Below are 14292 nucleotides of genomic sequence, written 5' to 3' on the forward strand. Positions count from 1 at the left end.
TCTTGCTCACCTTAGTCTTTTATTGTAGGAGTGGATGACCCATAGATTGTTTTCTAGATTTGTGTACTCTTGGTCACCACATCCTCAATATTCTTGTTCAATATATGGAAAGCTCTATATATCAGGGGAAATTTTGACTTGTGTTTTTCCATAGCCTTGGTAATCTTCCTCTTATCCAATTCTGGCATTACTTGGGTTAGAGTGGTTTCCTTGATTTGTCTCTCAATTTGTAAACTATATTGTCATTTCTGCTCAACTTGGTCATATAAACTCTTAGGTAGGGAGTTGGCAATCTCAATTGGAGTTGATTTGAATGTAGCCATCGTCACATATATGGCTTCTTCAATAGTATTTTTTTCAACCTTTCCTAACTTATCAAAATCTATATGTGCAAAAATAGTTTAATATTGTCACACAAATTATCTAAGTCAGAGGAGGGATTGTGGCTTACCACCTTGAATTGACTCATGTCATTAGATTTTGTCTTCTCCTCATCTAACTTAGCCAGTAGAGTTTATTTTCTCCTCACATATGTCTTCTTGGCTAGCTATCTTAGCTCTACTAAGGCAATAGTCCTCTTTCCTTTAGGTTTCTCAACAACCTTAACTTGCTTGATGGCTACCCTTGTGCTAGACCTAGTAGCAGGTATTGTTGGCTTCTATTGTGTAATTTTCACAAGCTTCTTCTTAGGTTTCTCCACTTCAGGCTCCTTATCCTTTCTCTTCTTCTTCTCAGTAGGCTTGGGTGTTTCATCACCTTCTTCTCCCTTCACACCTTCTTCATTTACTTCATTATCTTCTCCTTGTCCTTGAGCGAGTTCCAAAGGGGCTTGGACTTTTTCACCCTCTTCTTCATCTTCATCTTCTTCTCCCTCTTTTCCAAATATCTCTTTAATCTTCTTCACAAGTTTATTCTTCTTCCTTACCATAGAATTTTTCTTCAAGGCAATTGTAATTCTGGACTTGGCTTCCTCAGAGTTTCCAAAAGAGGTGGCACTTTTATCTATTTCTTTTGCTAGTAGAGTTGTGATAGTTGTAGATGCCTCATCAACATTGATCACATATGGCAAGGTATTGAGCCATTTGACCCTAGGAATAGTTGCCTACACACATGTATAATCTGCATCCACTAAGAAGAAAACATCATTGTAATGTTTCTCCACTAGTGACATAGGAATCCTTAGTCTCTTTTACATGAATTTCTTAAAATCCTCAAAATAACTAGTCATCACTGACTCAAAGTTATCTCCAAGTTACTCTATGAATTCTACAATATGTACTGTAATAGACCTATTGTTCTTCCAAGAAACTTTTCCAAATGTAGGAAATGTGTTCTGCACATAAAAGAATATACAAACTAGTAAAGAATCAAATTTGCAAGATGCACTCTTTTTTTTCCTTATTGCCTCCAAGTTTTTAGATAATTGTTGAAGTTGCAACTCGACAAAGTCATAGGTGTGGTCTCTCTTCACTATTTTGTACCCCAAATCTACAGCCATGTAAAATACACTGTTCAATCTGCTAGATTAAAAGAACTTTTGAGCTATCACTCTCACAATAGAGTCAATTAGTAGGTCTAAGATAGAAACTATAGACACCTCTTGCTCAATACTACACCTGTGTTCTTCTCAATTATCTCCTTTGAATCATTTCACATGCTCTTGGATCTGTCTAAGGTAGGATACCATGTCATTTAGTTGATGATCCTTTTAGTGATCTTAATTGGTCCATTTTCCAACCATATAAAGTCATCAAATATTCTACTAAGCACAATCTTTATCCATTTAGTTTTGAATATGTTAGGGAAATCTAGGGCATAGGTCAACCCTTTCCTTTCTACAATTTTATTCTCTTCCCTTAAGATTCCATCTACACAAAGTTGACTATACAAATCCCTTATCTCCATGACTCCTATACTCACCTGACATCCTAAATCATAAGAACCTTTGGTATCATTGATAGTGCACTAGACAGGTCTCCTTTATAGGAAATTTTAGGTATTGCTCGGAAAGGTGGTTGTCTTACATCATTACTAATTGATTTCACATTAAACATTTCCTTTCCCTCCTTCCTTCCTAACACTTGTAGAAGAGCTAGCTGCCATATTTGATACTTAGGGTTTACAAAAATTCAAACAATAAAACTCAACACCAGTAAAATACCTTTCCAATGTTATTAATATGTCGAGTTTCAGTTGAATTCAGTTCAAAAATGCAAGAATCTCATGTTGCAATTTTTCTTCGTGCTCTCTTTGATTGTTGGTGAATGCAAATGAGTCAAGAAATTATTATATAACCCTTACAATTCTGCAATAAATTCTTAATGCTTACACAGCTATAATCTCGATCAACATAGGGTTTCCAACTCACTCAGCATATGCATTATTTCCACTTTTCTCAGTTTACATAGCAAACTCAGCTAATACTAGCATACCTTCATTACATGGAAATGACTAAAATTACATTCACTCTTAGTAGTAACTATGAAACCTTTCATGCTCAGCAACAACATGAAAACTAATAAAGCTATAGATTTCTTCCAAGTTCGATACAATACATTGCATCTTAATTCATGCATATAAAATCTTTTCAAAACTTAGATTCTCGAAACTGATGTAAAATATATTATTGAAATATCAGTCCACACATACTTTTGATTGCCTAGTTGGAGGTAATGTGATCACCTAATCCATTGGATGAAGTGACCTCATCTAAATTTAATGTGCTAAAATATTCCTTCTTCCATGTCTTGTTCATCTGCACTTTGACCTTCTCAACATTGACCTTTTCATTGCCTTTATTGTTTCCATTACTTGGTGTTGGTGATCTACTTGGACAATTTCTGCTGATATGACTAGTCTTCAAAAAGCTAAAGCATGTAGTCTCACTCAACCATCTATTTTAGTTGCCTTTGAAACGTGTTCTAATCCAATTCTTGGGAACATGTCCATATTCTTGACATTAGTGGCAAGTGTACCTTGTATTGTAATCCCAATTGTAGGATTTTCCATTTTGTTGTACTTTTGTCTGCTTGTTAGATGTCCACTTGGCATTATATCTACATTCATATGTTTCATGTCCACACTTCTAACAATTGTGACAATATCCATCAAATCTTTCTATGCTTATGGTCCTGGTTCTTCATTCATGTGCCTGATATCCTTGCTTGTTACACTTATGACAATAACCCTTGAATTTCTACTTAGGGTTCTAATTTGCATTATTGCTCTTGCAAACATTTTTTGTATGACCTAACTTTCCACAATTATGACAAGTGGATTTGTAGTTCTTACTTTTGTTGTTTCATTGTTCACCACTTTTAGATGATTCTCCTTCCTCGGTTTTGGTGTATCCCATTCCAATAGTATCATTAGTAGATCTAGGAGATCTCATCAGTTTCTCAAAGTATTTGATGGCTTCACTAGGTTTATTGAAACTTTTAGCAAAATCCTTTTCTTTTCTCAAATCATTCCTCAGTTGTTTATTCTGTAACTTCAAGGTTGTGATCTCAATATCTTTTCCATTCAATTCATGATTGAAAATCATCAATTGATTCATTGTATCCAATTGCATGTTAGGAATATTTTACACATTTGATGTCTTCTCTTACAGTATGTTGGTCAATTTTCTTTTGTCATTTTCAATAATGACTTTGTCCTCCTTGGATTTCTTCTTCTTCTCGATCACGTCACATAGAAATACTAATTGGACTTCTTGTTCTATCTTAAGATTTTTGACCTCTTCAGTTAGGGTACCATCCTTTTCCATTAGATCTGCAATAGCTGCATCAAACTCACTTGATTTTCCATTTGTAAACAATTCAATAGTGTCTCCATCTTAATAATGAGAGTCATTTTGCTCAATAGATATTTCTTTCCTTCTCTTCAATGAACATTGTAGTTCATCTCTTTCTTCCATGAGTTGGTGTAGGGCAAGATGGATTTCAATCTTCTAGTTCTCAATAGTCTTTCCCAAATTGTAGACTTCCATCTTCAAGATCTTTCCTTATAGTTATAAAGCTTTCCTTTCCAAAGAACAAGGCTCCGATATGAATTGTTAGAAATAATAATGGGAAAGTAAACTCTACCAGGGGGGTGGTGAATTAGTACTTCAAAACTTTAACCATAAAACATTCACCATACATACATCTTATAATTTAGCATGTAAACTGAAATAGCTAACTACACATGTTCATCCATAGCATGAAACAAATAACACATAACACAATAAATTTGTTAAAGCCTCCAATAAGAAGGTAAAACTAGGGTGGGGATGACACACACAAATCTTCATGGTTGCAACTATAAAGTGTAGCCAATTAAAGCTACAAGAAGTTTGACTATAATAACTATGATCTACCCTATGATAGGCCTACCCTATTAAAGGCTTACAAAGACTGTTAGGTCTCACCCTATTAAAGGATTTAAACACCATGCTTAAAGTGTTCCTTGTTAGAGGACTTAAACTTGCAATAAAAAAAGTACTCGATTAAGAGTTTTACACAAGCTTGTTAAGACTACTCTATTAGGAGATTTTCTCTGCATTGGTTGTTGGAATGATTTAGCACCATGATCCTTCAGTTAAGACTCTATTGCTAGATGTCAAATCTTCTCTTTCCTAGTGTGTACTTGACCCTTCTGATCAGATATGTTTCCTCTATTCTCTCTCTACTTTTCTCTATTCTCTCTAATTGATTTTGCAATTCATAACATTGTCACAACCTCCATAGCCATCATGAATTCTCTTTGTACTTATCATTCATCTCTCTTGTCTCCTTCTCTTCCTTCATGCAATACAAACTATTTAGGGTTTGTCTCCTTAAGTAAACACAAACTTTGGCTATGGTTAGGTTAGAATAAATAGCTTTTTTGATCCATTTTTTCACTTAGAACATCCCTCAATTTGATTGGTTGCATGTGCTACATAGGGATTCATAAAACAATTATTAAGTCAACCCAAAAATGGTTTACATAAAAGTTTGTGCCATTACAAAAAATTATGTCCAAAACTATTCACTCGGCAATTGAAGTCTCTAATGCTTGGCATTCACTGTATCTTCAATGTTGTAATTCATCTTCTGAATGAGTTAGCATACTCTATTTACTCATCTTATGAGTGACTCGGCAGTAACTATCTTCTCGGCATTGACTATGTATATTACTCAGCATGTATTGTTTGGAAACTAATGCTCGACATACCTTGATCACTCAATTCGAATTGATTTCTTGGCTTGCTCTAATCACTTGGCTTGTAGTGTAATTTTGTTGAATAATGACTAAGTATATTGTTAATTCCTTGTCAAAACCAATTTGAGATTAACAAACTTTTTCAAAACGTATCTTAAACTTTAGTAGCCTTACACACATCATCTATGATGTCCATAATACCTTCTTCTAAGATCGTCTAATTTCATATGCCTTATGTGAAGTTCACTAAAATAAATTGTATGACTGTTTCTCTTTTACCACTATTATACTTAGACAACTTTCTAAGTATCCTATAGCTAAACTTGTCTTTTGATTTAATTACCTCAAAATTTGTGTTATATTTCTATTAATGAAAGCCCTGTCAACTATCCTTAGCCAAATTGCCAACATAGCCTTAGGTCTAGGTGTTCTTGTAGGCCTCATAGTTCTTTCAGCAGTTAAATCTACCTTTGAGACCTCACCCTTCACAACCTTTGCAGGTGGTGTTCTCTTTGATAATCTTCTTGTTACTCTCTACAATGTAGGAGAAATATTTGTAGATGAGACCACTAGAGTAAGTGAGTCTGTTATGTCTAAAGGTTCAAGCTCAATAATAGCTTCACCTTGTAACATCATAGGGGTAGAAACCTTTGCTTTTGATTGCATAGATTCACTTTTTTTTCTATGTTCTTCCATCTGCTCTTTAGAAATTCCTTCTTTCTCTACAATGTTATCAACTATTTTCTACACCTTCCTTTTCCTTGAACTTATTCTCTGCTCCTCCCATACCTTCTGAGATTTCTCTTGATAAGTTCCCCATCTTTCTACATTGAGATCCTTCTCAAAAGCAAGTATGGCATCCACATGTTATGTCACAACAAATGGATCTACTTCATAACCCATAAGAGTTATCCATTGAACTCTAGGTTCAACTGCCTCCATACATGTATAATGTGTCTCTACCATAAAACAAGTTGTATCTACTTTCCTCTTTGGCCATTAAAAGAGGAACTTCACACAATCCAACAAGTGAGCATTAATGATATTATTTTCTCTTTGTTTCATTATTTTGTAGCTCCCTTAAAAAGACTCTAGGGTTGTGATTTTTGAAACTAATTAATTCTTTCCTTTTAAAATCACATATCTTATTTTTTAAATTTGTATCAATCATTCATGTTTCCTCTTTTTTCATTCATTTTCTTATATTCTTTGAAATGTCTTTAATCAGACTTGCATTCTTCATCTTACTAAGGATTAGATGAGAAAGTAAGAAATATCATTGGTGTGTTTTAAGTGTTGTACCTAGTACGTCTTCTAGGCCCTAAATACACATGTACTTAAGCTTACTTAGGTATACATAGGAATATTTCCCTTTCAGTGGTATTATTACATTTTCACTTTTCCACCTTAAGTGTCACTTTCACCTTTGGTGGACTTATCATATTGGCACTTTTCTACATTAGGTGGGTAATAAGTTATCACTTTATGTATAAAGGCATAATATTAAGATGTTTACATAATCTTATACTTTCCTATATCTCACCTTGGCCTATTTAACCAAGGGGTCTCATGTGAACTTAATTCTATTGGCTCCATCTAGTTGCATTTTCTACAAGAATACAATTTATCCTTCTCATATTGGTTATCTCTTGTTATAACACTTTTGATCATACCTCTATATCTTGGGTAGCTACCTCCATAGCCAAATTGTACATGGTATGAAATTGATAAGTGTCTTTAGATAATGTTTTGAGACATTTTGAATTTATTTTTGGTAGATTATGTTTGGTTCCTTTATGTGGATTTTTTATTTCATGTCAAAATTAGTCCATGGCAATGCATTTATGACGTCGCTATCCTGACCAAGGTGTTTGAATTAATTAAGAGTCTTTAGTTTTTATCCAAATGAAAAAATGAAGGAAAATATATATACAAGCATTTGAAGTTTGCATGTAGTTTCCAATTTTAGGAGCTAACTAGGATTTTACCATACAGATTTAAACAACTCGATTCAACTTACAAAAATAGAACTGTTAATGCACATTAAAATTAATACTCCAAAAATGATGCAAACCTCTAGGATACTTAAAAATGCCCAACATAACATCACCTAAAATTGACAAAGTGATAAGCAAAGAGTCATATCACTAAATTCATTGAATGTGTAGGAATGCAAAACATTTATATAAATTGATACTTTATCTTTGTATATAGGTTGATACTCATAAGAACACAAATTTTGTTGTAGACCAAATGGGAACACAAAACCTAAGATCTAAAATACTTTTGCATTACTTAACATCATACTACAACCAAAAGATGATATGAATCAGATTCTTTTACATCTACCAACATTGCATCACAAGTAGGAATTGTAGAGGTTGCCTATAAAGGCAAAAACTAAGGTCAGCGCCCTTCACAAAGAGAAAACACATTATTTTTCCTATGAAAGAACATTAGTATGATATATTTAATGTTCTAAATTTTGAAGGATACAATAAAGTATCAATGAGGAATGAATGTATTGAAACAAGTAAGGGGAATAGAGGGATCACAATCCTAATGAGAGAATCATAGGTTTGAATAATAAAAGTAGATAAAGAAGACCTACATAAGTATTGGCTGGAAATAATATAAAGGGGGAAACAATTAGGATGGATTCTTGTTACTTTTCTATTAAAAGCTTGAAGATCTACAAGAAAAAAAATCTGGATAGCAAAGCTCCTTATGCTACTTTAGAGAGAGTAATTTATTTTTAAACAAATAGGCTATAAGCCTAGTAATATACTAATTATAAATAGTCAATAACAAAATAGAAAAAAAAGGCTCTAAAAGCCAAATATTTATTTTTCAAGGAACATACATACTAAACCTAGAAACCTATTCTAATTCTATGTTGTCACAAAATTGGCATATTATCACATTTAAACCCACATATGAAGCATATAACTCCATTGTCACTACAAAACTACAATGGGCGGAAGTATGGTTTACTATGTGATTTACTCTTGAAGTTATATTTCCAAGTTGTTGGAGTTCAATATTGGGGGTTGGCTTACAAAAAATGAAGCCTGAACATTACATCTCTTTGTTAAGTTTGGAATCCACGCAAATGAACTTTAATAAGGGGAAACCAAACACATTAATAGAAAAAAATAGACAAAAGGTATATCCCTTGTGAAGCAAGAAAACTGAAAGCTTTTTGTGGCTGCACTTGAGCAACACCCTCAAGGAAAACGATTATAGAAGTGAGTATATTGCATTAATATACCAATCACTTTAATGCACAAGACTTTGATGATGTGTAGGAGATCTCATACTATGAAGACAAGTTCAAATACTTTCCTAACCTACCCGTTGGTTTGATGAGGGATTCAAGGCTGCTAAAGAAAACTTACTCAAGACATTGTTGGACCACTTGCTAAATTCTTGCTCCAAAATCAAGAGAATTTTTAATGGTGCCACATAAAGCAACAACCCAAATGAGTGGACTACTAGTGTTGTTATTGTTATCCTACTTTTATAGAGAGGTGATATCAAAGATTCACAATAGAAAACTTGAATCAGAAAAAAACTTGGAAATGTGTTAAATGTTATGTTCCATAGCCCCTTAGGCCATGGTCTCCTTAAGGCGATTAAGACTCTTTCATTTTCTCTTTAATAAAATTTTAGTTATTTCAATGCATATGACAATTGTACTAGATAGTTGTGTAAATATTCTTACTCTTCTCTTTTGTTGAAATATTGTATACCCTAAATGCATTGGCAAATAAAAATAAATGAGCCATACAAATAAGGAGGAGAAAATGTTTTTGAAATCCAATATCAAAGCAAGGAAAAAACTATATTTACCATGGATGTGAAGTAATCAGATTTGTGTTGCTATAGTGGAGCCTAAGTGTGGAACCTCTTCTAGAACTTACGGAGATTGTTATGGCATTCATTTTATTTTATTTTTTCAACAATGAGGTTAAAAGCATAACATACTGAGAGTGCAAACATGCCAGCAGGTTTTTTTTTAAATGCTGGCTCATTGTCATCGAATAAGTGTAGTGTTGAAAGAAGCTATAAAAACATATTTAAATTTGAATTTCATATTAAATTGTAGTTCTTAAAATATTGGAAATTTAAAAGTTTGAAAATTTAATTAGATGAGCTATTTAGAATTTTGATTATGTAAGTCTTTATGTCCAAAAATCGAATGCATGGATTTCTATGTTCTTCTTTGGATTCACTTACAGATGAAATGATTTCTTTGATTTCTTCTCAAATCCTAGAAACTAATCTTGTTGGGTTTCAGTTCCACCATAACTCTTCAAAGCGAGTTAGTTTTTCTTCAAAAAGTTGTCGGTACCTGTCGTATATTAATTATAGTTCTTTAAAAGAGAGGTTCTTTCAGCTTGAGATCATAAATGGAAGGACATTGAAGTTGTATACTGACTCTGTCGTGTGGATAAAAGAATGCTCTTCCTTTTAAATGTATAGATGGGTAGGTTGTAGCCCAAACTACAAAAGGATGAGTTATAGTTCTATTTTCAAGTACTTAATTATCTCCCTACTATAGTCCAATCTGAAAATTGGATGCGAAGTGGTAATAACAAGTTGACAAGAAAACTAATTTGCACTTGCATGACTTTCACGAACTTCTCCATGCCTTTTCTGTTGGCATTATATTTATTAAAGGATGAACATGATTTCTTTGTTTTGTACAAAATTGTATTTGTACGCAGTCATTACTACTGACTTATGGCGCAAGGACTTCAATGAGGATATATTGCTGGCTTCAGTAAAGCTGCAACAAAAAAAACATAAGACATAGATGTCTCTGAAATTATGTTGAAGGGAACATGTCTTTTATCAAAATAATCTCCCTCACTGAGGAGCTGCTGCTTCTTAATCGTTCCGACCATGCTGCAAGGATGCTCAATCCTACAGCTGTAATATTAGAAACATGTACCTTGTTCACAAAGCAATGGAGCTTTGTTCCCTGCAAAACACAATCCAAAAGAATTTGTCATTATAATTACCAATGCAAATTCCAAGATAAGTATTGAAATAGTCATTAAAACAAAACAAAGAAAAATAAACACTTCCAATAAAAATTGTTATTCTTTATTTACCTCAACTCATTAGAAATGAATGAGGATCTCATCTTACAGTAGACCCAACAAACTTAACGGGCGTTTCTTCAGGCAAAATTTGATATTCAATTTGAAGTTCCTCAAGCGTATCCTTCATTTTCAGTAGCAATGCAGATCTTCTATTTGATCTCTCACTTATGTTTTGATAATTCATTGTATGTCTGAGGCAAAGGCCCATTCTCATCCTATTAGTGTTCTCAATCTCCCTAGTAAACAAATTATAATCTGGGTGCCAATGATGATGCTTGCTTTCAATATAGCTGCATAAAAAAACACAGTGCCTAAATATTCATACAAATCAAGGAAATACCTGTTTCATAAATAAGATAACCTAACCTAACCTTACTGGCCTTTAGGCCAAAGTGGATCAACAGACCTAGAAGAGTTTGTTTATGATTATCTTGTTGCTGAGATTTAAGAATAAATTTCTAGAAACTTTATGTGATTAACCCAATCAAGTATTTCGTATGTAAGGGTGTTTGCAGATTTATGTGTAACTATGCCTCATATTATACCATTGCTAAAAAAAAATCACATATAAAAGGACCTGCTTATTCTCTCCTTAAGTGCAGCAATTTTTTCCACAGTAGTAGTAGCATCCACAAAGAAGTCAACACTCTCTCCCATATCTGGACTCCTATGATAGTTAATGATTGGTTTCGTAGATAATATTGAGTTCGGGTAGTATACTTTCTCGTTATCACTCAACAGAAACACTGTTGTGAGGATGTTCATTTCTTCCACAACCATCTGTACCATTCAAATATCAATTAGTTGTACAGTTGTATTAAAAAACCAATCTGTAACATTTTCTACTTTTTCTTTTTTTGTTCATAGGTGAATCTTCAATCATTTCAGCCATTTGTGAAAGGTGAGAAGGACGACTTTTACCTGAACTCCATCAATAATACACCGATCACCCACGTCAAATGGATGCGTGATAAATACAAACACAATGGCTTCAAAGATTGTTTTGCAGGTATTTCCAAACATGAAAGCCACAAGCAGAAGGGACGTTAATATTAGAACAATAGCATGGGTGCTGGCAATGCCCAGAAGTACCAAAGAGAACATTACTATGATTATAACCACAACTGCATTGATGAGCCTGTGTAGCTGTTTAACTGCAGTTTTGGAGTCATTAAGAGACCGGGAAAGTAATATCCTTTCTTCAAAAACATTCATCTGCCACAAAAAAAAGATACATTAGTCAGTATGTCCCAAGAAAGAGCTAATAGAACTAGATAATCAGTATTGCCTAGTTTAATTTATTTTGTGCTGCTTTCGTTGGAATAAAATAGAAAATTTAGGTCAAAAGAACATGAAATAAGCACAACGTTCCGAACAAAACTACATCTAGCTATATGTTGGGAGTGATATTTAAAAGCAGTATGGAACTGATTTGAAATAGCATACCACCCAGTTTGCAAGAGACGATTCAGTAATCCTTCCTGTATCTGAGGCTCCTGCAAATTGGGGAAAGACTCTGCTCGCCTCTGTTTTCCTCATTAACTTCAGTAGGTCATCTTCCTCGATATAACTGCAAAAGATGGGACTTCAATTTAACTAAGAAAAAAATATTTCTGAAACATATTCATTTCCCAGAAGTAAATGAACCATGAGCTGTGGATTTTCCTTATATTCTCTGGTCCTATTTATGCTTGTAGGTTCATGCTTTTTCCTTGGTGCTTTTGTAAAAGTTAGGTGTTTGAGAACAATGGCATTAGCACCAAAGTGATCATACAATAAAAACTGCTGGACATAATGCTTAGCAGAGCCGTTTTGGTATTAGTTCATGGTTTAATTACCAAACACATGAATGGGTACATGGTCAGACTGCAGTATGGTTAGGAACTGGGATAACAATTTCCAGTCCATGGTAGCGATCAAGAGTTCTTGTGGATCTTATTGTGTGAGGATGCCAGTTTAAATGGCAACGGCGTTCTATTAAGACATAAATAAATAAACTGCCAATAGTATTGCCTGCTACAAATTTTTATTGGAACAATCCACCAGAAACTATTAAATGTTAGCTTTCTAATTCTTGAATAACAAAAACAAAGCTTAGTATGGCACCTCATTGTATGACAAAGCTTATGTGAGGTAAAGGTATTACTTCAAAGAACAAGTCAGTGGATGCATACTCTGTTCCACGCTTAGCAACATTTTCAAATATCCTCTTTGCCTTAATTGCTGCTTGACGTTCACTATCGATCTTCGGATCATGTTTATGGTAATTCAAAGACCTGTCAATTGTGTTAGCGATTCCCGAATGCCTGATATTTCGGATCCATCTCTTCATTTTCCAAGCAGAGACATTCCTCTGATTCAGCTTCTGCAGTTGTTTAATGGTTATCCCATTGGTGCCCCCTTCCTCTTTGTGCCCTGCCCTATCATTATTCCTGTTATCAGGAGGATCTATTTGAATTTCTAGGTGTCCTACATTGTTCGTATTATTTTTATCTGCTACAGCAGAGGATTGATGGATTTCCATCATTGGGGGCGGCGATATAGTTTCAAGCACATATTGATGGAATATGGACTCCTGAATTCTGTCAAAATATATTTTCACATGAAAATTCAAAGCCAAAATCTTCACCAATAGTGTCTTGAATAGCCATAGAAATGAGGCGCAGAGAAGACAAAGTAGAAATTTCCCTATGCTATCCAACAGGTTTTTGTTCTCGGTAGCTCGCTCCAACTGATAGCAAAAATTTACCAAAATATTAGAATGTAAAAGAGATCACAAATATAAAGAGTAATTTGCAGATGAATAAGAAGAAAAACCCTATCCTCAACAACAATAACAATTATGAAAATGCATTTCCATTGAGAAGAACAATTATGAAAAACGAGAGTGTGGAACGGTTACTACCTTTTTATCAAATACGAGATACCAAGCGAGCAAAACTAAGCCGAACCAGAGGCAATTCTTCGCACTACTCCTCACACCATAGACAAAGTAGAGGACCCTCTTTCTCAAAATGAAATTTCTCTCGATTACGTAAACCCCCACACGAATTATCCAGCCAGAAACGAGTCTCCCGCAGAAAACAAGCAGAGCCATCAAAAACCACTTCCATGACTCTAACCCCCAAATGTAACGTTTCTTCAGAGGCCCGACTATGAGGCTTGAAAGCAATCCTGCTACAAGAGCCAATAAAGCTGCACATTCCAGAAAAAGCCATTTGTCAAATTCGGAGTGCTTGTAATTTGGAGGAAACTCCTCTTCTTTGATGGGGCCATATTTTTCTTCGACATCAGCTGCAGCTGAGGGAGATTTGTTCAGATTCCTTTCAGCCATTCTCGTAGATTTTTCCATTGCATGAAATAAAGAAATGGTATCCATGACACAGTGAATAAACTATGAAACATTGTATCCATGACACGCTATATAAGCTATGAAAAACCTTTACACTTTCCATTCCAGTCCACAATCCGTTCGAATCAAAAACCATTCGCCTTCCCTCCCTTCCCAAAACCCAAATTACAGCCCAATGCAAGCATTGCACTAGAAAGAAATAATGAGACCAAAATGACATTTGGTCGGTAATGTGGGATGATAAGAATTTCTATTTGATATTATACTGCTTATATATTTTAATATATATAAAAAAGCTGAGAGTTATTCTTTTCGAGGTGCCTATTGCAGTTAGTTAAGTTAGATTATGAAAATAGGTACTTCGAGAAGGATAACTCTCGACTTATATATATATTTAGAGACGTGGTGCACAATTAATAATGTTATTTGTTTAAATATATTTTATTTATTTATTTTATTATTATTTTTTATTTTTAAAAATATTATTTTCATTTATTAAGTTTATTTAATTATTAGAATTAATAATTTTAATTATTAATAAATATTAAAATAAAATTTGACATAATGCATTTGAATAATTAATTTTGAACGACTTAATAAATATGTTAATTTTTTAAAGGGTCAGTATCAATTTTATAATTTTAT

General features: G+C 33.8%; 1 protein-coding gene across 1 annotated transcript; it reads right to left on the reverse strand.

The window, feature by feature from the left end:
• Positions 1-658: 658 nt before the first annotated feature.
• Positions 659-13629, reverse strand: LOC149527992 (mechanosensitive ion channel protein 6-like). The gene is made up of 9 exons (XM_089807974.1): positions 13201-13629; positions 12470-13026; positions 11742-11865; positions 11217-11510; positions 10873-11075; positions 10342-10585; positions 10092-10171; positions 9895-9976; positions 659-1102 (listed from the first exon to the last, which is right to left on the reverse strand). The coding sequence occupies exons 1-9, from the start codon at positions 13627-13629 to the stop codon at positions 659-661; spliced, it is 2457 nt and encodes an 818-aa protein (XP_089664100.1).
• Positions 13630-14292: the final 663 nt, after the last annotated feature.

The sequence above is a fragment of the Cupressus sempervirens genome, chromosome 11, assembly GCF_028749045.1.
Source record: "Cupressus sempervirens isolate cs-2001-9-10 chromosome 11, ASM2874904v1, whole genome shotgun sequence".
NCBI lineage: Eukaryota > Viridiplantae > Streptophyta > Pinopsida > Cupressales > Cupressaceae > Cupressus > Cupressus sempervirens.

Coding starts and splice junctions, on each gene's coding strand:
- LOC149527992 (XM_089807974.1), bottom strand. CDS start 13,629: ATGGCTGAAAGGAATCTGAACAAATCTCCCTCAGCTGCAGCTGATGTC. Junction 11,866..12,469: donor GTTGCTAAGCGTGGAACAGA/GTATGCATCCAC, acceptor CATCTTTTGCAG/TTATATCGAGGAAGATGACC. Junction 10,172..10,341: donor TTAAGTTTGTTGGGTCTACT/GTAAGATGAGAT, acceptor TGTGTTTTGCAG/GGAACAAAGCTCCATTGCTT.